The sequence below is a fragment of the Anas platyrhynchos genome, chromosome 1 (assembly GCF_047663525.1).
Source record: "Anas platyrhynchos isolate ZD024472 breed Pekin duck chromosome 1, IASCAAS_PekinDuck_T2T, whole genome shotgun sequence".
NCBI classification, from domain to species: domain Eukaryota; kingdom Metazoa; phylum Chordata; class Aves; order Anseriformes; family Anatidae; genus Anas; species Anas platyrhynchos.
Window position 1 is genome coordinate 140,848,364 of NC_092587.1, and position 23,345 is coordinate 140,871,708.

Consider the following 23,345-nt stretch of genomic DNA (forward strand, 5'->3'; position numbering starts at 1 on the left):
AGTCTGTCTTGATGCTTAGAATAAGTTTAAGGATTATCTTTAATGTTTCTGATGAAGTGTTGACTGTAATGTTTAAAACTGTATGCTCTCCTCCTCCACATCACTGACTTTTTCCACAATGCTGACTTCATACCACCAAATTATTTCATGATTTTGAGAATGATCCACTGTGGAAAAATGGTCCCCTTTCTTCATAGAACTCAGTCATAGGACTCTTCTTACTTCAAAAGTTGCACAAGCACTTCCTTTGTGGCTACCAATGATTAAAATAGCCTCTTCAGTTATAAGCATGTAATCAGTACCGTGCTATGTTAGATGGGGGTAGGGGAGAGAGTAGGCTGAAATACCACTGTTGACAGTTAAATAATTGCTGTTTTTTAAACTCAACTTTAAAAGAAAAACAATTTGAAAAGTTAGCCATTCTAATGTAAGGCTGTTTGATAAAAAATTAAGCAGAAGAGCTGTAGACCTAAAGCAGCTTTTGTTTATGAGGCAGAAGTTCAATAATGCAAGGTCAAGATTTTCTTTTGACTTCATCTTCGTAAGTAAGGTAAACTGATAAATTATATGAATAAAATGTAACAATGACTTGTATAAAATCCCCTCAATCTCATCTTCTGCAGCATGATCTTTTTTTAAGATGCCCTGGAGGAAGTGTTCTCCAGGCATTAGAGGATTAGGCTTGTACAACTTCCCAAAGTTATGATGTGTTAAGTCAACTAAAGTAGAATTTATTTTAGAGCTGCTCTAAGTCTAGAAATTCCTGCTCTATAAATTCCTTCTGAAACCTAGCCCTGTGCTATGTCACTGTTAGCAGTAGCAGTTAACACAGTTTGTGCTTGGAATTTGCACCTTGCCTGCTTCATGTCTTCTAACGTTGACATACAATGTAACTATGCCATATTCATCTTCTCCCTGTTCATATCTCTTCAATAAGTGGGTTGAAAAAAAAACAAACTTAAAAGCTCTATACTTTGTTTGGAGCTTCCTTCTTGAGCTTTAAATGAAGTAAGGAAGGAGAAGCAGAAATAAAAGCCTTACACACTGAACGTTGGCCCCACAGCCCTTAGCTGCTCAGCACAGCTCAACCCACCACAGCTCCCCAGGGGTTACACAGAGAGCACCACAACATCCAGAAAGGATGTGAGCTACTGAAGACAATGCCCCCTTCCTACCCAGCATAAAGTTAAGCTCATTTTGTGCTTATTTTGAGTGTCCCAGATCTGTTTATGATGGTTTTGTCACGCTTGTGTAAAGAAAACGCTCAAGCTTCTACAAAGCATTTTCTACAAAGTGTTGCTTTTTAAAAGGTCTGTATAATTTATTATGGAAATTGAGCTTTTAGCCATTAAGTTACATCAACAATGCATAACTTGACATCCTTACACTTGTACATACACAATGGAAAGAGGAGTTCAGTGCTTGATGCAATCAATGCAACCGAGTTAGTACAAGGTTACCGTAAGAGTTGATGGTGAATAGTTGTTGACAGAGACTAGCAAGTTCAAGAGGTTATTTGCAGTTTTGTTTAAGCAGAAGAGAATACAGAGTTTGGACTTAAGCCTCAGACTAATGAAATGATGGAAACTCATTAATTTGCTGTTCTCAATTCAGAAGGATATGCTCATTTAAAAATACAGTATCATTACCATGTTTCAGGTGGTGAAAACTAGCTTCAGGCCCAGTGGAAGCATAACGGACAGTTTCCAGGCAATGCATTCTTCACACAAACACATGCAATTATAGAGACATTCTACTTTTAAACTTTCTCAAACCAAGTTTCGCAATACAGCAGGATATCTGAGGAGAGAGATCAGGACCCATACTGAACAAAAACAAAAGCCTCCAGCTTGATTTGTGCATGTTTAATCTTCACATACCACCTGTGAGAGAAAAAGAGCACTTAGTAAAGATCAGCCTCAAGGACAGAAAATATATTACTATTTTTCACCAATTCTGGTTATAAAAAGAGAAAGTTGCTGCTGCCATCTTTCATTTCAGCAATCTTAGTTCAGCACAGCACTATTATAAAACTGCATCTCCCGGTCTTGCTCTTCCCTCCTCCTCCACCCCAGCTCCTCGTTCCCTGAGCCCAGCTCTAAGGCTTATCCAGTCGCACAGTAAGGATACTCAGCTTCCTACCTTGACAATATTCAATTTAGAGGAATTTAGTTTTCTGCCATGTAAGCTGAGTTCGTCACATACTCTTAATTCGAATGTGAGAACCAGAACAAAGTAATTGATAGCTGGCACAGAAAATTGGAAAGGACAACTCTCTCGTGGAACAGCAAGCTACTGAATTGGATTGAGCCATCCTGTGAAGTCTCACTCAGGCTGGTGGAAGAGAACAGTCTCTTGTCAAGCTGCCCACACCAAGAGCTCCATTCTCTCCAGGTTAAGCTGACAAAATATTTCCAGCTGACTCCTTTACTAAATTTCAGTATCAGCTCTCCTTACAGAGCAGCGGAGCCAGTACTTCCGTAACAGCCTCAGTACAGAAACACCAAGACCAAATGCCCACACAATTTCCACAACAGTATCACTGTTGCAGTGACACAGAGCCCTTAAGGCTCTGTTGAGCAAGAGTTCCACCTTTTACTGCACGCTGGAATGCTGATGTGCACCAACCCCATGCATTTATTAAGTATTTGCAGCCTTGGCAACAACTGAAGAAGTATTCTGCCAATTCACACTGCCCTTCTTAACCTACTGGTATATACTTCCAAGTGACAACTGCTAACAGTAGTTGCATGTCTGTACTTGCCTAGACATGAGAATTTTGCTTTTGGGAGGAGCTAAATAATCAGCCCAATGCACTTTCACTTCTGATGGAGCTCATCAAAACCCATGAGCACAGACCCTGCTGTCTCGAGCATTCTCATACCACAGGGCATAAGAGGTGAGACAATGATCACCACCGTGAGCTCTCTGGGCTCCTGTCTGCACAACTACTACCGGCTTGTCTTAGAGAAAGCTTAGTGTGCTGGAAGGAAAACCAGGATGACCACTCCTAAATCAAGAAGCTGTTAAAAAAAAAAAAGAAACTTGGCATGTTTTTTTGTTTTTGTTTTTTTTAAAAACAAGTTAACAGTTTCTCTGAGACCAATTACATGCTGGCACAGGACAGGAAGTACCCAAGAATATTCCTACCAAAGCTGGGGTTTTATTATACCCAGTGCCCAATTTATTAGTTTAATAAGAGTTAAAAACATTCTCGCTGTAATTAAGCCATCTTACAACCCCTCTGACATACTTCCTCTGAAGAATCTAGCACTGATTCCTGGCAACAGGCAACCAGATGACATTCATACATTGGTGAGCAAGGAGTCTGGGGAAGGAGTTACTGCTATCTAATCATTTTTTCCTACTACTGTAGAGATTCTCATCCAAGCATTGCTTCAAGCCCATTTCTGCTTAGGGTCAAAAAAAAAGAAGAATCTGGTCTTTATTAGGGGTAATTAGTGAAAAAATCCCAATTGTCTAGTTAAACTGGTACCACTGCTAATGAAAGTCATTGTTAACATGCAGTTAGATCTGAAATGTTCTTTTTTTTTTTTGCTAACAGGTCTGAAAGCTAAAGCTAGTTTTAAAAGTTATTTAATAATAAATTTATTCTTCGACTACTAAGCCAAGGCCTTTGATCAAAGAGGAGGCTTTAGCCTCACTTTAAACACCACTCCATTCTCAGATGTTTACAGCTCCTTTTTCAATTTTTTGCATCACATCACAATTAATGACGCCTACTAATGAAATCCATCATTGTGCAGTAACATCCCTCAATTCCACTGGGGATTTGCTGCAATTTCTTTATTCAACACTGCCACTGGGGGGCTCTCTACTTTATGCTGGCACTGGGCTTTTGCTTTTTTACTTTATATATATTCTTGCTGTAAGAAGCCCTCTGAGAGACTTCAGTAAAATCTGACAAAGGGACATATCTCAGAGAGAGGCTCCTACATGCTTTATGAAAAACGTGCAGCTAGGAAGAGAACCCACAGCACATACAGCATCAGCTCCCACATTAGGCAGGAGATAACCCAAGCAGAAAGGCAGATTACAGATCCTCCAAAGGGTGAGGAAGACTGTTCTGCTCTTCATAGGAGCTGTTGGTAGTTAGAGTGCTAGGAACTAGAAATACAGGTCTGATCCAACAAAGTCAGTCCTGATCAGCAAAAACCTGTACCTACCTCGAGCCGCCTACACCCACCTACTCTAAAAGTTACTTATGTGAGTTCTAACAGTAGGCAATACACTTCATGTTTCTAAGCCTCTTGCTTTAAGCTCCACAGATGGCCTATTTCCTGTTTTGTATTTTCACACTGCCACTCTTTTTGCACATAATAAGCTTTCTGACTGAGGTCAGACCAATGTTCGCTTCGGAAGATTTTGTCATCGTGCTTCCAAGGAGAGCAAACTGCTTGTTGGAGGCACTGCAATTCGGCCTTTTATTGTCATCATTCCTCAGCAGCACAGCTGGCCTTACAGGACCTAAATATATCACAAATTACGTGCAAACTGTTCTTGTGAAAGCTTAAATGAAACAGGTATGGAGACAGCAGAAGACGTGTTCTAGCAATCCTCATACTTAGTCATTTTTCTAAATTGTTACCACATCAGATTTTATAGGCACTCTCATCAGTTTGCAGGTTCTCTAGCTTTTCTTCCAGCTCTGAACTTCAGTTCTGAAGAAAGGTGTTTTGTTTTAGAAGTATTACTTAAAAGTTGATGTACTTACCACAGTTCTCCCCTCCAGCATGAATATTGCACTGCAGGTATCAGCAAGACACAATCCACAGATTGACAAGACTTCTCTCGATAACTCGTTTTGGTTCCTCCTTGAGCTAGAGTTTAAACCCTCTCAACGTTTACTAAAAATCAATGTTCAGTTTTGTGTTAAGGAAGAGGGAGAAGACTTAGTTTTTAATATTGAAGAGATAGTTAAAAAGGCAGTTCTGGAAATGTTGGTAAGCTTCTTTTGGAGACAAGTGTCCCTATACATTGTTTTAGTTGTGGGTTGTTTTTTATTTGTTCAGTGTTGGAGATGCTTGGTCAGTCATATTCCATTCTCGTGTGCTTCTTGTAAGATAAAGGCATCACAGAAACTTGCACCTGCTGGTGACATCAGAACTACAACCTGACAATTTTCCAGTAAACCTAAAAGTTACACTCCTACAGGGAAGAGGCAGATTTATTTAAGTAGGCATTAGGAAGAATATTTCAAAAGGAAATTTAGGATGAAACGTCTGCTCTGCAAAGTAGAAGTTTAGATTATATTTCCCCAGCTGAAACCTCTCATTTCTGGAACATTCATTCTAAAATTAAAAAAAAAGTTATTGCTTCTACTGAAGCTCAATATAAGTTAGAAAAAGAATTGCATATTTTCTTAAAAACATTCCAAATATACATTTTAAAAACAAAATACACTCTAAAACAAATGTCTAGTAAGAGACCTTGTTTTAAGCAACCTGTAATAACAGCTTTACCAAAACAAACTGAAGAACAGAGCACATTTATAACATGACAATGCTAAAATCCTAAACAATTCGTTTAACACTCTTAGTTAAGTAGTGTCTTAAATATACATATTTCTTTACAAAACAGTTTAGCAATTCCTTATACCACTTACAGTATATAAATATTTGAATAAGAGGTCATAATGGGAGATGCCAGGATTTATATTCACTCTCAGATGCTTCAGGTTTCGTAGGTGTTTTGCTATAAGGCACAATACTGCTAATCTAAAAGAAAGGAATAAAAGCGAGTGATGAACCCAGCGGAAACTCCTACCATGGAGTCTCCAGGAGAAGATTTCTAGCGTCTCTATGCAAAGAAAAAAAAAATTCAAACCTTGTATACTCTAAGAAACAGTTCCAATTTCTTACATAAAGTGGGACAGGATGGGTGCAGGAATAAGAAGGAATTAAGTAAAATTTTATAAATAGACTAATAAATATTTTAGCCATAGTTAGCCCTTCACCTCTGTTCTACTGAGTTTAAGACTGAAAGAGGTAACCAGTGTGCATATACCGAAACAAGTCTACATGCTCAGCACGTGAAGACCACCTTGCATAACCTGTTACTGCCAAATTCAGTATCAAAAGCTAGCGAGGTGGAGAAAGTCTCCTTTTCTCAGCATCCACTCGGAGTGGAACACATTACAAGATCAAATTAGTATTTGTTACACGTAAGGAAAGTTGCAACTGGTGATTTTTTCCATCACCAAAGAGGATATGTAACATATCCATGAAGTTATTTGATTCCTTCAAAGGTTAGATTGTGTCTTTTACGTATATCCATCTCCAATTACAACAGGACTTTCAGAACATTTTAATAGTTGTAGCCTTGTAAGTGTTCTCCATATATACACATATGGATCATGAATAGTGCTTCCAAACTATTTATCCATTAGACGTTCTACATTGTTTCACTGCCTAGTCTTCAACTTTGTTACAGCCCTCTGGAACACAACGACATTGTAATAATGCTTACAGAAAAAGGGTTATTGCATCTTTTCATAGGATGAGACATCCAGAGGAAGTTTTATAAAATCCTCTTGTGTACAAAATTCTTAGTTATTAGCCCTTTTGGAACACCAGCTAGAAAAGTTTGAAAGGTAAAATAATTTACATTGTTATTTTTCCATTAACCAGACGAGTTCATACTACTTAAATAAAAAATAATAGTTCTTCAACAGTCTATTCAAGGTATCTTCTGTGAAGCAGTTCAGTGGGAATTTCCATTAGATAGATGCTCTCCATGTCGGTTATTACTGACATCCACATCTAGAAGCCAGGAATTAAAAGAAAATTTGTTTCTACATTCACCTTTTTAAGTTAACATATAAAGCACAATAATCTAAAGTCTGGAAACAAATCAAATATTCATGTGTATGTTCTATCTCTAGGTAATAAATCCTCCCAAAACACTATTTACATCTTTTTTTCCTTTTAAGACCAATTTTCTTCACCTTGATGGGATTCCCTCAAAATCTACCTGCTTCTGTTTTTTGAACATCAGCAGTAACACCACTCAATCTGGTCTGCACTGCAATACTAAGACCACTAAAATCCCTTGGAGAAAGTCTCCTTCTAATGCAATTAATGGCATCAAGGATCGTCAAGTGATAAACCAACGTATTACTTACCAAGTAATGCTGTGGTTTCGCCTGCATCCTCTTTTAGACTGGTACACTGCAACACAGATTCACTGGTGGAAGAAGCTGACAATTCACTCACTTCATTTCTGTCGTCTTCTTGTAGAGCGATACTCAGGCTTCCAACTGAAACACTGCCACTTATTGATTCAGGTATTGGAACTTCAAGTGGGTCTTCAGAGTCCCCCTTCAAAATTAAACACATTAACTGACACCTCTGCCTACCCACAGGCCTCCATATTACCACTTTATAACCTCAGGTTACTAGAAAATGGCCTTTTTTTCATCTAGTGTTGCTTATTACAGGTGTCCTCATGGGCACAGTATTAAATATCATCTATTTCCAACCGATTTCCTAATATCCATCTATTTCCATCAGAAACCAAAGAAACAGAATAAGCTGAGAGTGGCAGGAGTCAACTCAGCGAGCCTTTCAGATGGAATGTGTCAACACTTGAGAACAGTTTTGCTGCAGACTGGTTAGGAGCATGCTCAGCAAATATCAAGTCTTCACTGAGTAAACCTATTGATCCTTTACACATCTGTAGAAATCGTTGTTTTTCCATGATAGTAGTTTGGCAAGTTTAGATTTGTTTACTGGGGTGAACAAACATTTGACATGAGAAAGTTTCCCTCCTCTCCTTCCTCCAGTCTAACTTTAAAAACCTGTCCTCAAAATACAAATGTGACAGCTTCTCACTTTGCAGGAACATACGCAGCATGAGCAAAGGAACTTATTTCACCTGTTGTACAGCACAAGCTATTTGTAATATACGATTTTTAGAATAACTCCTACATGCACAATTCTGTTCCTAAAATTGAACCTTAAGCCATTGCCATTAACATACTAATATAATTTAAACATAAGCAAGTACACTACAGTAGAAATAACTCTTCTTTGGCTTCATGATGAACCTTTTCCCCCCCCTCCTCATTTATCAAAGGCCCATCCTAAGAAATTCCACGCTGATTCTTTCTTTAGCATCAAAACATTCGTTTCAAATAAGCTATAGAACTACATTTGAATACAAGTTAAGACACAAACGATACTAACCTCCAGGTGTGTGTGTGTACTGGGGAAAGGATTAATGATTTTGTTTCCAAAATTTCAGCAGCTAAATAAGCAAAGATATAAGATTCAACAATGTCCTACTAAGTCAGTAAGTCAGACGTGGTGAAATACAGCTCTCTTTTTCCCCTAGGAAGTAGTAACTAGATCACTGAAGACTACAGTCTAGAAGCCTGCTGTTTGCAGGACACAAGGCAGGTACCTGGCCCTCCTGCCTTCCCTCTACCTTGAGCCCTTTGAAAAAGCTGCAGCAGCGAAGTTGTTTACCATAAAATTGAGGTCAGCCTTCAGACTCTGCAGAGTTCAGCAGACTTCTTTAACAAGGCTGCATGCTCGTGTCTGCCGTTGCGTCACTCAGCCAGCACACTCCTGAAAGAACTGCCTTGCTCTTCACACTTGTCCTCACATCAACAAGATGTTCACACAAACACTTTACAAATCAGGTTGGGCAACCTGGATCAGGCTGAAAACTGAGCTAGAAAACCTGAATGACTTCTCGCATTGCTAATTTCAGCATGACTTGAACGGTTGACACATAAGCAAGACAATTCCCCCATTCCATCAGAAAAGAGAACAGAGCTTCTGTACTTACAGAACTTAACATAACCCTGTACTTAACATAACCCTGCTTGACTTGCTTCCTACATTCTTTTCACCTAACAAGCAGAGGAGACATTACTCCTCTTGGTTAGAGCTGGTATCAGTACGAGTTCAGGGGATAGAAGTGTTTTAGATTTTAAAGTGTCTCCGCTTTGAGACTGTATACAGAGGGATATATCCTTTCATCGCATAGAACACAAGTTATATTAACACCAAGAATTGAAAATGAGCTAGTAGTAAGCCATTAACGTACTAATGTTAATGTGGCAAGTTATTTCACATGAGAACACTGCAATTCTTGGATAAAGCCTTACTACACAGAGCCACCATAATTTGGTGCGTGTATATATAGAGACAATACATGCTTACATACACGCTACGTAGCAAGAGTATTGTCACTTCTCACAAAACAAAACGTTAGTCATCCACAGACTTGATAAGTCTCTAATGAAGTAAGAGAAAAGCTAGTCAAAATGCAAACCTAGCCAATGAAAGGAAGCCTGAAACCAAGGAACGCCTCTGTTTTCTGAAGACCTCTATAGATCAGTAGAAGAGAAGAGGTACGTTCATGCCTATGGCATTTTAGTGGAACTCGAGACTATTTATCAACAGTGACCAAGTAACCTACCGCGTGTGTCTTCATCTCTCTTTTCTGGTGCTGTCAGGAAGAAATGAGAGCACATCATTTTCTCTATTTAACCAATTTCTGATGAATGTCTTTAGGAAGGTTCTCAGTACTGGCTCACTTACAGGGATAAAGCACTTAGCATATGTGGAAGCATACACAAATACACTTAAACTATAGGAAAAAAAAATCACTATTTCCTTTGAATCACTGTTCTCAGCAAGATCAAGTATACACACAAGACCTACTGAATTTATAGTTTTGTAGCTTGGGCAAACTGCCTCACCTTTGCTTAAACTTCATTACTATTGTTGGTTGTTGATAGAAAAAAAAAAAGGCTATCACAAGAGAGTACGCTGAGGATTCATAAGCTCTTCCACACTAAGCTCCTACCCAAAAGCCACACTTTTTCCAGTTCTCATCAAAAATTCATTTCTTTGCCCAGCTTCTTCAGTCTAGCCAAGTAACAGCTGTAACAACTGTTGTCATTCTGAACAGTTACAGGAAGCCGTGCTTCCTGCACTGTGCTTTTTTCTTGAAGATTAAAGGTAAGCGTGCAACATACCCAGTATCCCAAAGCTTTGATAACATCTAGTTTACACATTGGACAAGTTCGGTGGTCCAAAAGCCAAGGGTCAATGCACGTTCTATGGAAGATGTGCCTAAAGAAAACAAACACCCTTTAGAACTCGTAATGAAATATCAAACATTACTCTTTTAGAAGATGCGCAAATTACTACCTTAATAGGTAACCCAATTCCTCTGTGACTTTGACATTTAAGCACTGCTTAAATTAATAGGACAGACATAACCATAAGTTCTGGAAATGTCTTTATCTGCCATGCTAATCCAAAATAAAAGATGCTACTAACTACAATGACACTACTGAGCTATCACTTCAAGTGCACAATTCAAACAATATTAAGAAAGCTCTACTTCATTTTTACACTTCTCCCAATTGCTCCTTTTCCCCCACTAACACGGGGTGGTGTATTGTCTCCTAGTGCCCTTCAACATGTAACAGGCCATACAAACGGCACAGCTTCAGCTCTGCCAGCATTTTCAGAAGAGTTTCCAGAAGGCTCATCGAATTTTTCATTGGGAAAACATAGTACAAACAGAAGAGAGTAATTACAGTGACTTACTTGCATGGCAGAATTCGAACAGTATCTTTCAGTTTATAGTTCTCGATGCACACAGCACAGTTTTCCACATCAACATCTAAACCCTAAAGATAACACATTTAAATGTGCAAATTACATTCACATGTAATTACAGAACAAGCTTTGAGTAATATATAATTTCACAAAACGTGGTATAAATTGGCTTAGGAAATAAAAATGTCTCCCTCGTTTAAATCAAGATTCAATCAAGAGGCAATTTGATCAAGCGATACCTAATATTAAAAACTAGCCCAATTCAGATTTTCTAATTTAAATAACTACACATGGTATCTTAAGCCATTTGTTATGCCTCAAACGCTGTCTTTAAGATTTTACTCTGCTCCCAATGAACAACAGATAATTAAAATCAAGAAATTTTACACGAGGTCACAGATAAAATAAAATAGTGTGCTGTGCTTTCATTTTATTTTTACTGATGGTCCCAAAGACTTGCAAGAGATTAAGTAGGAGGAGATTCTTAGGGTTAAGTACTACAAGCCTCATCTTCCCATATATATTTTTTTGTTGTTTTTTTTCCTTCTACCACATCCTAGTAAATATCCTTTGGAAGCTAGAGGAGGAGAACTGAAGTAACAATTTGGGATGATTTTTAGAACATCTCTCCAAGCTCACACCAGAGAATTCAAATCATACCATTTTTGCCCCCCAGCTTATTTCTTCTTAAGGGCTATGTATCTTCCCTAACAAGTCTTTCTGCCATCTTGAAGCCATACTTATCCTAACAGTGCAAGTATGATAGGTACCTCCTGACAAGTAATTCAGTGTTAATTGAATTGTATAAAACAAACATTAGAAGAACATACAGCAGACCAACTTCCCTTTCATCTCCCACAAGTATATTTCATGTTTACTGCTGACTGAAGCAGTTAAAAATCATCTCAAACATTCAAATGAATTAAGTACTGCGAATGAACTTTCAAGTTCAAGGGAAGTTTTTCCCTCCTTTACATACTATCATTTTACATACTTAATGCTTCAAATTCCTAAGTAAATCTTTTGTTAAAAAATAAGCAAAGTCAAAATAAGATACACATTTATTCTGTAATATTTTTTTTTTATTCCTCGGGAGACAAAATCCAAGCATGCAGCACATAACCAAATGTGTGCATCTCGCAATAATCCCATAAACTTCTCAGAAAGATCTACGTGATAGCAAATACAATTTTTAAATGTTGACCCGTTTTTAGTTAAACACCTCAACTCCGAAAGAAGTGATAATGAAAGGCTGTACTGTATCACAACGGTGGCACTCTTTCAAACCTAACGACTGAAATATGTTTTGCCTTTATATACAGACAGGACTGTCTTTTCTGATAAGTTCATGAAGGTACATTTGCGTCAGTAAGTTCCTGAAATTTGCTGACAGTTTGATGATTCAAATCAAATGGTAAACCATGGTTTACAAAGCAGAAAACCTGTATTTTAGATGTTTTAATCTAATTTCATTCTACTTTGCTTAATCAACGTGACATTCATAGTTACTACCAGCATGCTGCACAATAACCTAGTTAAAATTTTACTTTTTTTTTTTTAATAAGTTTTTACATTTTTTTCATCATGGGTATATTGATGGGAAGGAAATTCCTGATGCGAAATCTCCTAAAACAATCCTTGTTAGAGGCTGACTGAACGTCAACTTAAAAGCAATTAACAGGTTCACTGTGGTCCTCACCACAGAGTTCATCATGACTCTCTTACATCCATTTCTACTTATGCTGATGTTATGCTGTGATACTGCTTCATGCAAGTTTTGATTCAGCTCCATCCTCCTTTCTCTCCAGTTTCATCATTGTATAAACAGAAGTATGTACATCCTTCTGTTCAGAGCTTGAAATTGGTTATTTTTTGATGGAATTTACAATTTAATTAAAATAACACATACATTTAAAATGCTAAGCATGCTGAATGCATAAAAGGGAAAAAAAAAAGGCAAGCTCTGAGACAGCTTGTTTTAACATCAAACTAGTTTACTCCATGAAGTACATACACCCTGTAGCATGTCACTTGAGCCAAATAGCTTCTGTTGAAACACATTTTTGAAGTTAAGTGTCCTCTCTCACCTTAATTATATTAATCAATTTAAAAGAAAATCCTTGGTTTTCCATCGCTAAGTGAGTCAGTCCTTAAGTAAAAGTTAATCAAATAAGACAAATAAGGGTAAGAAAAAAAAAAACCAACTATATGGTACCAGAAGTCTAGTCAGAAGCTAATGTAGTATCTAGGTACATAGATGCCTAAGAACAGAATAAAAGTATTTTCTTTCAAAACCTTGGATTTTTTTTTTTCTAATTCATACAGTTGTTCAAATAGTTGCGAGTTTAGGCCTTATGCTCAAAGAGTTAACTTTCTGAAAGTTGTGCTAAAACTTTAGAATAGTTTTATCCTAATATAAAAATATATTTCTTTAAATATTTATACTTCAAGCCGATACTGCTCCTTAATGTATTGTAAGTTTAAAAAAAAGACTAAACCAAGTGTTTCATTTTCAAAGCTTTAGATTACCAAGGCTTTCTTATCAATAAGAAGATGGATGTTCTCTTAAATGAAAAGAAAACATTACATCAGCTGTACAAACTGTGCAGTCAATAGGTCCTAGGAAGTATTTCACAATCCACCTGTTGATGTTTTCAAGTGCTGATAAGATCAGTATTTCCTCATCTTTACAGTATCAGCCCTTTTTAGTTTCCTGCAACATTCTGCAAAACAGCTTTACATTTCATAAACGGTTAAATGTTGACTCTTCGATTTTAAGATCATCCTTCTAGGCAAAGCCACTAAAATGAACCTAAAATTGTAAGAGTCACATTGTGGTTATCTTGCAATAAATTCAGTTTCAACTCTATAAAGGCATTACAGCAGATTTCAAATCATTCGACAGTAATGAAAGCCACCACATTACCTTGTCTCCACGTTTCACAGTATGCAGCTGAAGCTGGCTGATTGCTTTCTTGGTTTCTTTCCTATGTCCCTTGAATAAAATTTGAAGTATTAGTACAGAATCTAGTTTTAGGAGTTACACTTCAAAGCTTAAATATTTTTTTATGGGGATTATTAAGTCTTCTGAATGCTAGATAATCTGTTTACAAAATACTTCCAGCCAGCAGATGCTGAGGGACTGCAAGTTTTGCATTCTTGAGGCACAATAGAAAACATTATCTGTAGGCACACTGCTCGAACAATAGGCTCAACTGGCACACAACTATGCGGGCCAAACTGATGCATGTAGCCCTGTACAGTAAGCGCCTGCACCAAGGGCCTTCCCACACTGGAAAACTGAAGCTAATTTACACTTTAGAGGCGCTCAGAGCTGAAACAACAGCAGTATAACCAGACCTTCTTGTTCAGCAAAGCCATGAGCAAGCAGGCTGTACGTAGGTTTAACACGAGCTGGAGAGAAGGTGGAATCCTGCCGAGTAGCCTACAGCTGGGCTACCAGGTCAAAAGGCTGCTTGTAGCTATTAATACCGCCCCTCAGTTAAACACTGCCTAACACATTATACAAAGCTTTACACTGAAAGGACACATTATGCAAAGGAGACGACAAGAAAGGCTTAACAGACGTGAGGCACCATATTGGACTTCTATACAGTAACAGCCCTAATTATGCTTGGAGGGGAAGCAAGAAAATAAAGCAGTACTGTATTCCCAGACAAAGAGACAGCTACTGCTAGAAACTAAACGCTCCCAATTAGAGTTTGATCTGTCTAGCAGGATCCCTCACTGATGAAACACCATAGGGGAATCAAAAAAAAACTTAATGGCAGCTTCCCCCTTTAACAATACTTACAATGACTTGTATCCTTTATAAAATAAAAAATAAGAAAATCAATACTGTAAATCAGTAAGTGATGCTAAAAAGTTGTCCAACAATTCCCTCTAAGTGAACTTGACCAGCAACAGCCTAGTCCACCTTCGCTACCAGCTCAGGATCTCCTATATGGTCCTGTTTCATCTTCTGTAGCAAGTTCTTCCAAAGACTTGCTGTTAAACTAATTTTAGAATAAATCATAAGATACCCTTCTTCGCCTTCACTCAGCAGCTACATAGTAGTTTGTTTTAAAGCATACCATAACTGACTTCCAAGGTTTAATTACTCTGAATTCAGTAAGCCAAACAAATAAAATTTGGGTTAGAAAAGTAAGTTTTTGTTTCCCAAATTCACTGTAAGACTTCTAACAATGTATCTAGTCCAAGATATACATAGGTTTTTTTTCTTTCAACAGTAGTTTTAAAAGAAGAACTAAGGAAAGTGATACAGCCTTCTAGTGCTAGACTACTCAATTACGAGGCATTTAGATGACAAACTATTAAGAGTTTGTGGCACTTATTTTGGGAAACATCACATTCAATCTAAATAACACAAACTATTTGAAGTCCCCCTAGTGCGAATTGTATCAAAGCCAATGTAACAGGAAGAAATACCTTTCTTCACCAGAGAGTTTGTGTGTTGTAATGCCCTTTCTTTTTCTGTAAAAACTTCTCAAATTTTATTTTCTTGAAAATATTCCCAGAATACAAATGTTAAAACTTAAATATTAATAAGAAAGCACTAAAGGGAATCAACACCTCAAGTAGACTACAAATTTCTTTTCCTAAGACAGTCCTGTAAGTTACGATCAGAGCTCAGACTCCTGAAGTCAAAATCCTTTGTTTTGTGTTTTTTGATGTTGCTTTGTTCTCCCCTAAAACTATCTCGGACAAAAATATGGATTTGGAAGGGGCAAAGAAAGTAGGACCAAAGTTATCTCTTCCTGATCTTTCCAGTACTCCCACCACTCTCAGAACTTCTGACAGCCTGAAAGAGCTGAATCTCGCCACACATGCTCCTTGCAGTCTGCTGTAGTTCAAGTTACAGGTATGACAAGCATTTTTCATAAAGCTTTAGAAACAAAAATTTTAGCCCCAATTACTTGCATCTTATGAAAAAAGTTACCATGGTCTTTCTCCATTAAAAAAATTATTCTGGTTAGTAAAATCTGTACTTTCAGAATGAAAATTACATAAGAATGCAAATAGCCTCTGACCTTTTGACACAAGAAATTAACTTAGGTGACAAACCACATAAGAAGCTGCCTTTACTCAGTTTTTGATGATGACTGGCTAAATATATTTCCTATTACTTCATACTGGTATCTAATAATTACCATTAGTCAAGCTTGCGGTGCCAATTAGCTTATTATTTATTAGCCTCACCAACTATTATTGAGTAGTGTTCATAGATCATGCAGTAGCAAGGAGGTACAGGTCTTCAAGAATGCTTCAATAAAAAAAAAGCGTTAGGCAATTGATTTGACACAAAGACTGCAAATGCTTTAAAGCCTCATCCACAATTACCTGGTTTCCAAATTGTGATCCCGTATACAGGAAACGTTGTATGTAGTAAAATATGAGCCAGGCAAGCGATATAATCATCATGGTGATGAAGGCGATGGCGACGAACACAACCGACTGACCGCTGATGTATTCCTGCACGTGACGCGTGCCAACGACAATCGTCATTTTCACCGGGATGCCTCTTCGTACTGGCTCCAGTATCTCGATGCCTTTTGGATAACCAACCATTATCACCACTGTGTTTCCTGTTCCTGTTGGAGAGGGGAAAAAAAAGAAAGAGTGAGAATTTTGGCATTCTGGTTTGACGGTACTTTGGGTCTCTTTAGTTAAGAACAGGGATTAAAACTGGAAAAAAAAATCCTATTTTTTTTTTCAGGCATAGAAGAACTTAAGTTGAATAAAGAACCCTTTACTTACATTATGAAACTCTCAAGTGGATGAGAAATTTCAGCAGATGCCCTTTTACTGTTACCAAAGCCCTATACTCCTCATTCCATACAGCAAAACGGGGCATAGATGCCACGCAGAAGGCAGGCAAGTTATACACCACTCATCTGGAATTTGCTGAAGTCCTAACGTGCAACCCGAGCGCAGCTGGTCTTTGTTAGCATAAGAATTTTAGCTGCAGCTGGAGACAGTATATGAACTGCCACAAAAAGAGACGCGTTCAGTTCAGTTTGAATTGGAATCCACAGCACAATTAGGCTGGATATGTGAACAACAAAAAAAAAATTAGATAATATTCAGCTACATTAAACATTTAAATGCTTAATTCTTTACTACTAAATATTCAGATTTTAATGAGACTTCAAGACAAGGACTTGTAAAGAAGCATTTTGGGACCTTTCTGGGAGCATGCAACCAAATAACTTTTTAAAAAAATATATATTTAAACTCAAAAGCACTCAATCCATATGGGGAGAAAAGCACCTAACTCCGAGAAGACTTTAAGCACCACCGTACCGCAGCCAAACAAGTTAAGATACTGTCAAGACCACCAAGAAGAAACAAAGATCTCTTGCAACTAGAGCCTTGTTCAGTTTTGTCTAGCAGCATCTCCAGTACTTGTCTCAGAAACACCTGACAAGTCTTGCAAAATAAATGGCAAGCAAACATACTTATTAAAATGTCACCTTTTCACCGGTCTAAGCCATTTGTATTCAAATAGTTCTCACTTTCGTGTGTACCAACACTGCTATACGCCCTGGGTAAATTATGGCTTTCTAGTTTACTTTGCTCTCCTATCTCTGAGAAAGTGAAACTAAGCTTGATTCGGGGAGAAAGTCAAGGAAGAAGGAGGGGGTTTCCTAACAGAGCAGCTAAAGCTGTAACGTTACAGCTACCTTTCCAGATTCTACATACTTGCAGCAAAACCTCTCACTGAAGAGGAAGCGCTCTGCCTTCCCAGCTATGTTCTCTAGTGAGAAGCTATGTCAAAACACACGGTTGCCTAATTTGCAGCATTATGTCAAGTGGGGTTTAGAAAACAACAACAAAAAAATAACCATTTTGGACTCACCTACTTCCTTCAACAGCACAAAGCTATCTGCTTTAAGCATTTCAAACAACCCCTCCAGCTGGGACTGCTCCACCAGCCACACCACTCTGCTGCCACACAAAGGGCAGCTGGCAGGAGCTGCAGAAGGTACAGATGGCTGTGGATGAAACGCTGAAAGTCCCAGTTAGGAGCTGAATAATCCCCCGATCTGAACGCCAGGCAGCCTTTTTCAGCTCCACCTTACGCAACCAGCCCACTTGTGCTCACCTCCTGTAAGAGCTATTACACCCGCCGGCCACGTTCAGACCTGGCACAGGGGCAGGGTTCCCAAACAGGGCTGGGTTTCTCCAAGTTTTGAGGATTACGGGGAAAAAGGTGCTAGTGGAGAAAGGCCCAGCGTAGGTCTCCACTCAGCCATCCCGCATCTGCTCACCGGCAGCTCTCACCTAGCTCTCAGCATGTGTTGTCTTGTCCAGCGGGTTTCGTACAAGGCACAAAGCAGCGAAGTTGAAGGCAAACAGGACAAATCCACAAGCAACTCGCTTCCTAATTAGCCCTACTCACCAGCAACGTGCTTATTCACATGATTCCACAAGTCCAAGCACACTCAGAATTGGTTAGTGAGCATTGTTCTGCTCCCTAAGCCAGCCCAAAAGCATTACCGGAGAGGCTAAGGAATCCTGCAGAGAGGTGGGTGAAGCTTTCCTTGCTTTCTGTCCTTGCGCTGCACCTCTACGAATTACCAAGAAAAAAAAAATAAATCATTAAGGTAAAAGCACATCCCACGTCAATGAGAGCTTTCTCCCCAAGATCCTGATCCACATAGGTGTTTAAGCAATTGCAAGACTTACAAATACCAGGATGGGGGCTTGAGGACAGTTCATGCACAGTGCCAGGAGCCTCGGAGAAAGGCTTTGGTCATTTCACTCTGCCTTGGAGAAGAAAAGACTGGAAGCAGCCTGGATTTTTCGATCAGTACAGACTTCCTCCCCAAACCCAAAATCTAGAGCTGGTTTAAACCTGCTGCATAGCTCTCTCCACAACTCCTAACACCAAAATGACTTTAAAACCCACAACAACCAGCAATGCCTACTTCTGTCTTGTCAGTAGCACGTCCACCTATCAGCCCGTTATTTACTTGCACAGGAAGGCAGGGTATTTTTGTGCAACAGCTGCTAGAGACTGTGACACCTTCCCGTTTGAAGAACCTAACCCAAGTAATGCATACGTTTTTAAGCAAATTTCCATTAAAAGCATCTGAACAGTTTTAAAGACTCGTGATCAATCTATCAGAGAGACACTCAGTTAAACACGATAGCCCTGAAGGTCACAAGACACAAGGAGGGGAAGAAAAAAAAAATTGATACCCACTGTTACAAAAGCAGCCTCAGAGAAGCAGTTGCCCTGAGCAGCCTGTAAGACTAAGGACTTTAACTCATTCCTCGCTCTAATTTTAGACTTCTGTTCTGAAAACGCATTATTCAAAGACAAATGCTGTTGAGTCATCCCATCAGCTTCAACTGCAACACAACTCGCAGACCATAAATCACACCTATAAAAATCGCAGTGCCACACACATGCCTTGAGAGCACGCTTTCGTGGCCTTACTGCTACACAACTGTTTCTAACCCCGCAGAAAGCAGACACATTCATACCCTAAATACCACCTTACTTTATTTATTTTTAATTTTTTTAAGATATTCTTGATGCTTCAGTGGTATTGGGTAGATTTGAAATCTGGTGTGTGCTTTTTTTTTTTTTTTAACCATTATCATCCAAATAGAGCAGTGAGAACTGGCAAATCCTTCAGATATCTGGAAATAGGGACAAGTCTGAAGCTCTGGAGATGAAGGTACGTTTCCTGCTAGCACGCCAAGGTCAGTTTTACTGCTCCTATTGTTACAGCCTTCTCCTGCAGATGAAGTCATCACTCCTGATGTGGAGAGTGCCATATAGATTAAAATCCTGATTTCGGGCAACTTAAACTGGCACGTTCAATTCTGTCCAGTCCTACATATACCTTAAAGATCATTTCCAATCATCTGGAAAGCAACTGCAGCCAAAGTCCTTTTTTTTTTTTTTTGTCCGGAGGAGAAGCATCAGAAAGCTCTCCAGGTTTGAGCACCCTGGTAAAACACTGGAGGTCAGCCCTTAGATCTATTTAGGCATCCTACTTTAATCACCACAATTACCATCGGACATGCTCTTTGGCTCCCAGTTGCAAAACGAAGCCTCTGATCTCCACCGAGGCTTAGCAGCACAACAGCCATCAGGTGACGAGCTGGTCCTCAGCCACCCAACCCACTGTCCTCCCCCCACACCCCAGGTTCATATTGTGTTTCCACCTGCCTGAAGGCGCGGGACATGCAGCCAGAAGAGTCAAGTGGTTAAGCAACCAGTACAGGTACGCATCCTTCTTTCCACACAGGTTTCCAATGCGCCTGTCCTTTTACATACAGAATAATGTAGCAGCATGTAGAAGCCACTTCTGTGTCTTCAGAACAGTTTAGCAGGTCAACATGACTGTCCAAGTTCAGCAAGCTGCTGATTTCAGTTCTGCCCTTTTAGCAGAAGAGCACCAGAAGCCTTCAGCAGAAAGCATCAGTAACACAGAAGTTATGCACCACTCGACAATCCCGAGCAGCACTCCAGTCTCCGAAAGAAATGTGGCAAAGAGTTGAAGCAGATGCCAAAATAACCCTAACCCTGCCTCTTGGGAGCTGCCAAGAGCTTTTCAAAACATCATTATAACAGAAAATACAGAACTGACAGACCCCTTCTTTCCACTGTGATATACCTCTGCCTCCCCCTAATTTCTCAACCAGCCCAGCGCCTCTAACTCATTCTGCTCTCCACAACACCCCACACCTTGCCTCTTCAGATTCCTCTCCAACCCACTGCCAGCTAAGTATTTGTATACAATATTTATTTTCTTTCTGGAAAGGAATCTGAAGCCTCTGTATCACATTAAGTTCCCACACCACCAGCACCAAAAATAAACAGTTAAAAATGTCCGTATTCTTTTGAAACTGAAACTTGAGTTTGTACCGTTCAGATTCAGTAACAAGTGCAACTGCTCGAGTCATTCAGGTAAAATAAATACTTTCCACTGGAAAAAAACTCCTCAGGCACACGTGAAATTGTTCCATTGCTTCCCTCAAGGAGACAAGACTTCCAACATTTCAATTCAGACAGAGACCAAAGACCTGAAATACATGAGACATCAGTAAAAAGTCATATCTGAAGGACTTTCTTCTAGAAAAAAAAGGAGCAGGATTGCAAGGTTTTATAGTCAAACTCTTGGCTCTACTGCTCCAAAACTGCAATTAAAACCCCTACTCACTGCACTCGTGAAGCACACAAAATACCAACAAAAGGAAAAACTAAACTGCAGAATTTGTCCTTCACCAAATGCTCTGACAACAGCTAGAGCAAATCACCTTTAATATCTGCCTATTCAAGAATCTTCACACTCCTGCAGGAATAAGTAAAAACACCAAATCTGGAAAGTTACCAACTTATCATCCGCATGTAAGTCAGGCTGCACCTCTATCAGCATGAACGATCGCTCCATCTCACACCATTTCCAGTGCCACCAACTGCAGATCCACTCAGTGGATGTTCTTCGTGCCTGCAGCTCCACTCCTCAGTTACAGCACTGCAGTTTTCCTACAGTATTTATTCCGAGCACTCCTCTCACAAGCAGGGTTTCCTTCTATGTCAGTTCACAAATCCTTTCAGAGGAATGGCAAGCTTGAATGCTGTAAAAACACTGCTTTATATTCCATATGCTCCCTTGCCTTCTACAGCCTTTTTCTTCAAACAATCCAAGATTTAAAACACTAGCAGTAATTCTTCCCTCTGTTTCCAGCAAAGTGCACTGAAAATTTTAGTAGCTAGTTAGATTAAACACTTACACATTTGAAAGTTGCCACCATAAAGCAAAAATCTGTTACTCACAGACAGTGCTGATATTTTTACATGGTATATTCCCACCCCCTCCAAACCATCCTGAGGTCCAACCTGCATTTGTGGAGTCAGTTTAAATAAGTACGTATGCTTGTACATACACTATACTAAAACACACTTTTTTACGTAGGGAGAGCTTTTGTCATCAAAATTCTGACAGTTTACAAAGAAAAATGTTAACTGAGCAGCAGCAGTCGGGGAGGACTTCTCCTCATACCACTGATAAATGTAACTACAGCAGCATGTCTGAACTGAAGCATCAACACAAGAAGGTCATCTGCAGAACAGAGATGACAAAAAAAGAGAAAATAAGATAAGGAAGAAGAGGTTTCATGGAAAAGCAAATAATAGCTAGGAGAGGCTATGACGGGGCATGGGGTGGAATGTGGGAAAATTCCACCCGAGAGGAAAAACAGAAGAAAAACTTGTACCAGTTGACCAACACAGAGTGGCAACAAGGGGGGAAAAAGTAAAAAAGTTACAAAAAGAATAATCTTAATTGCCACACAAAACCAAAACTGAAGGTACATCTTACCTAGCACCCCCCCTCCACTTTCACAGTGGATTAAGAAAGCAAGAAACGGGCCAAGCCAATACATCCAGTATGTTATACATGCTCTGGAAGCTACAGCTCCAAGAGATTTTCAGCTCGCTATATCAAAGAAAGCAAGTTTATTTTCTTTAGAAGTGCCTTATAGCTCTACTTCAACCAAATCGCTGGTCTTCCTCCTCCTCACCGCCAAGAGATGACCGTTAGCAAACTCACTGCACCAGTACCACGCGCTATCAACGTTTCTGATGGTGTGCTTTGCCTTTTTGTCCTTCCCTGAAGGCCTTCCAGCTCCTCGGCAGCCTGCACACGCTAACAGATTTTTACAGCAGGGTTTTGAGGCGTTCCTCCCCCTTTAGGGTACGGGTTTGATCCGGACACATTCACTGCACCCAGCAGCGCGCTTCAGCCACACAGCCCGAGCAGGGGCTGCGGCGACAGAGCAGGGGAGCCCCATTGTACCTGCAGGAATCGCGGATCCTTCCTGCAGGCGACAGATAAGCATGCTCAGACAAGCCCCGGCAACATTTTTTCTTCCCTCTAGCCGCCAGTCCCCCTACCTCACAGCTACCTGGCGCTCCCATCTCCCTCACAGCCCTGCACGGGGGATGGTACCATAAAGCTGTCCCCACACAGCTCCAGCTGCAGGAGGCATCTGGGGGCGACCTGCGCTAGACAAAGCCGCCTCCTCCTCCTCCTCCTCCTCCTCGCCCCGGCCCCGCTCACCCAGGTGGGACATGGAGACGGTGCTGTTGCCGAAGCGGGCCTCGTTGTAGATGACCACGGCCGCCGCCCGCTTCCTCGCCGCGTTGGTGATCTTGTCCTTGAAGGTGCAGCCGCCGCGGGCCACCAGCGCGATCCAGGCCGGCGGCTCCCCCTCGGGGGCCGGGCGGCCGCCGGGCGGCAGGGGCACGTCGTAGTCGGTGTCGGCGGCGCAGCCCTCCATGTGGCGGGGCGAGGCGCCGCGGGGGATGCCCACCAAGCCCTGGGCGCTCTCCTTGGGCGAGCTGTCGCCGTAGCGGCCGCTCTCGGTGTTGCCCCGCACCGTGCGGTTGCTGAGCGGCTCCACGTAGGCCGTGCTCACCCACGCCGTGTACCACTCCAGCGCCCGCGCCCCCTGCCCGCACGGCGCCCCCAGCGCCACCAGCGCCGCCGCCACCAGCGCCAGCCGGGCGCGACGCACCATGGCCCGGCCGCCGCCACCACCACCACCCCGAGGCGAGGCGAGCACGGGAGAAGCCGAGCAGGAGGAGGAGGAGGAGAAGAAGGAGGAGGAGGAGGAGGAGGAGGAAGCCCCGCCACCTCCTCGCCCCGCTCCGCTCCCCGCCCCGGGCGGAGCTGCGGCGCAGCGCCGGCTAATGGC

The 23,345-nt window shown here is 40.6% G+C and overlaps 1 protein-coding gene and 1 non-coding gene across 2 annotated transcripts; both read right to left on the bottom strand.

Annotated features, from left to right (window-relative positions):
• Positions 1 to 1,296: 1,296 nt before the first annotated feature.
• On the bottom strand, positions 1,297 to 23,296 carry RNF149 (ring finger protein 149). Its single transcript, XM_027445878.3, has 8 exons — positions 22,709 to 23,296; positions 15,966 to 16,216; positions 13,531 to 13,599; positions 10,593 to 10,675; positions 10,013 to 10,109; positions 7,145 to 7,340; positions 4,736 to 6,782; positions 1,297 to 1,883 (listed from the first exon to the last, which is right to left on the bottom strand). Exons 1-7 carry the CDS (start codon positions 23,166 to 23,168, stop codon positions 6,724 to 6,726), a joined length of 1,215 nt encoding a protein of 404 aa, XP_027301679.1. The 5' UTR covers positions 23,169 to 23,296; the 3' UTR covers positions 1,297 to 1,883; positions 4,736 to 6,723.
• LOC113842490 (small nucleolar RNA SNORD89) lies at positions 4,353 to 4,466 on the bottom strand. The gene has a single exon (XR_003495025.1). It is a non-coding gene; the product is annotated as a small nucleolar RNA SNORD89 (small nucleolar RNA).
• Positions 23,297 to 23,345: the final 49 nt, after the last annotated feature.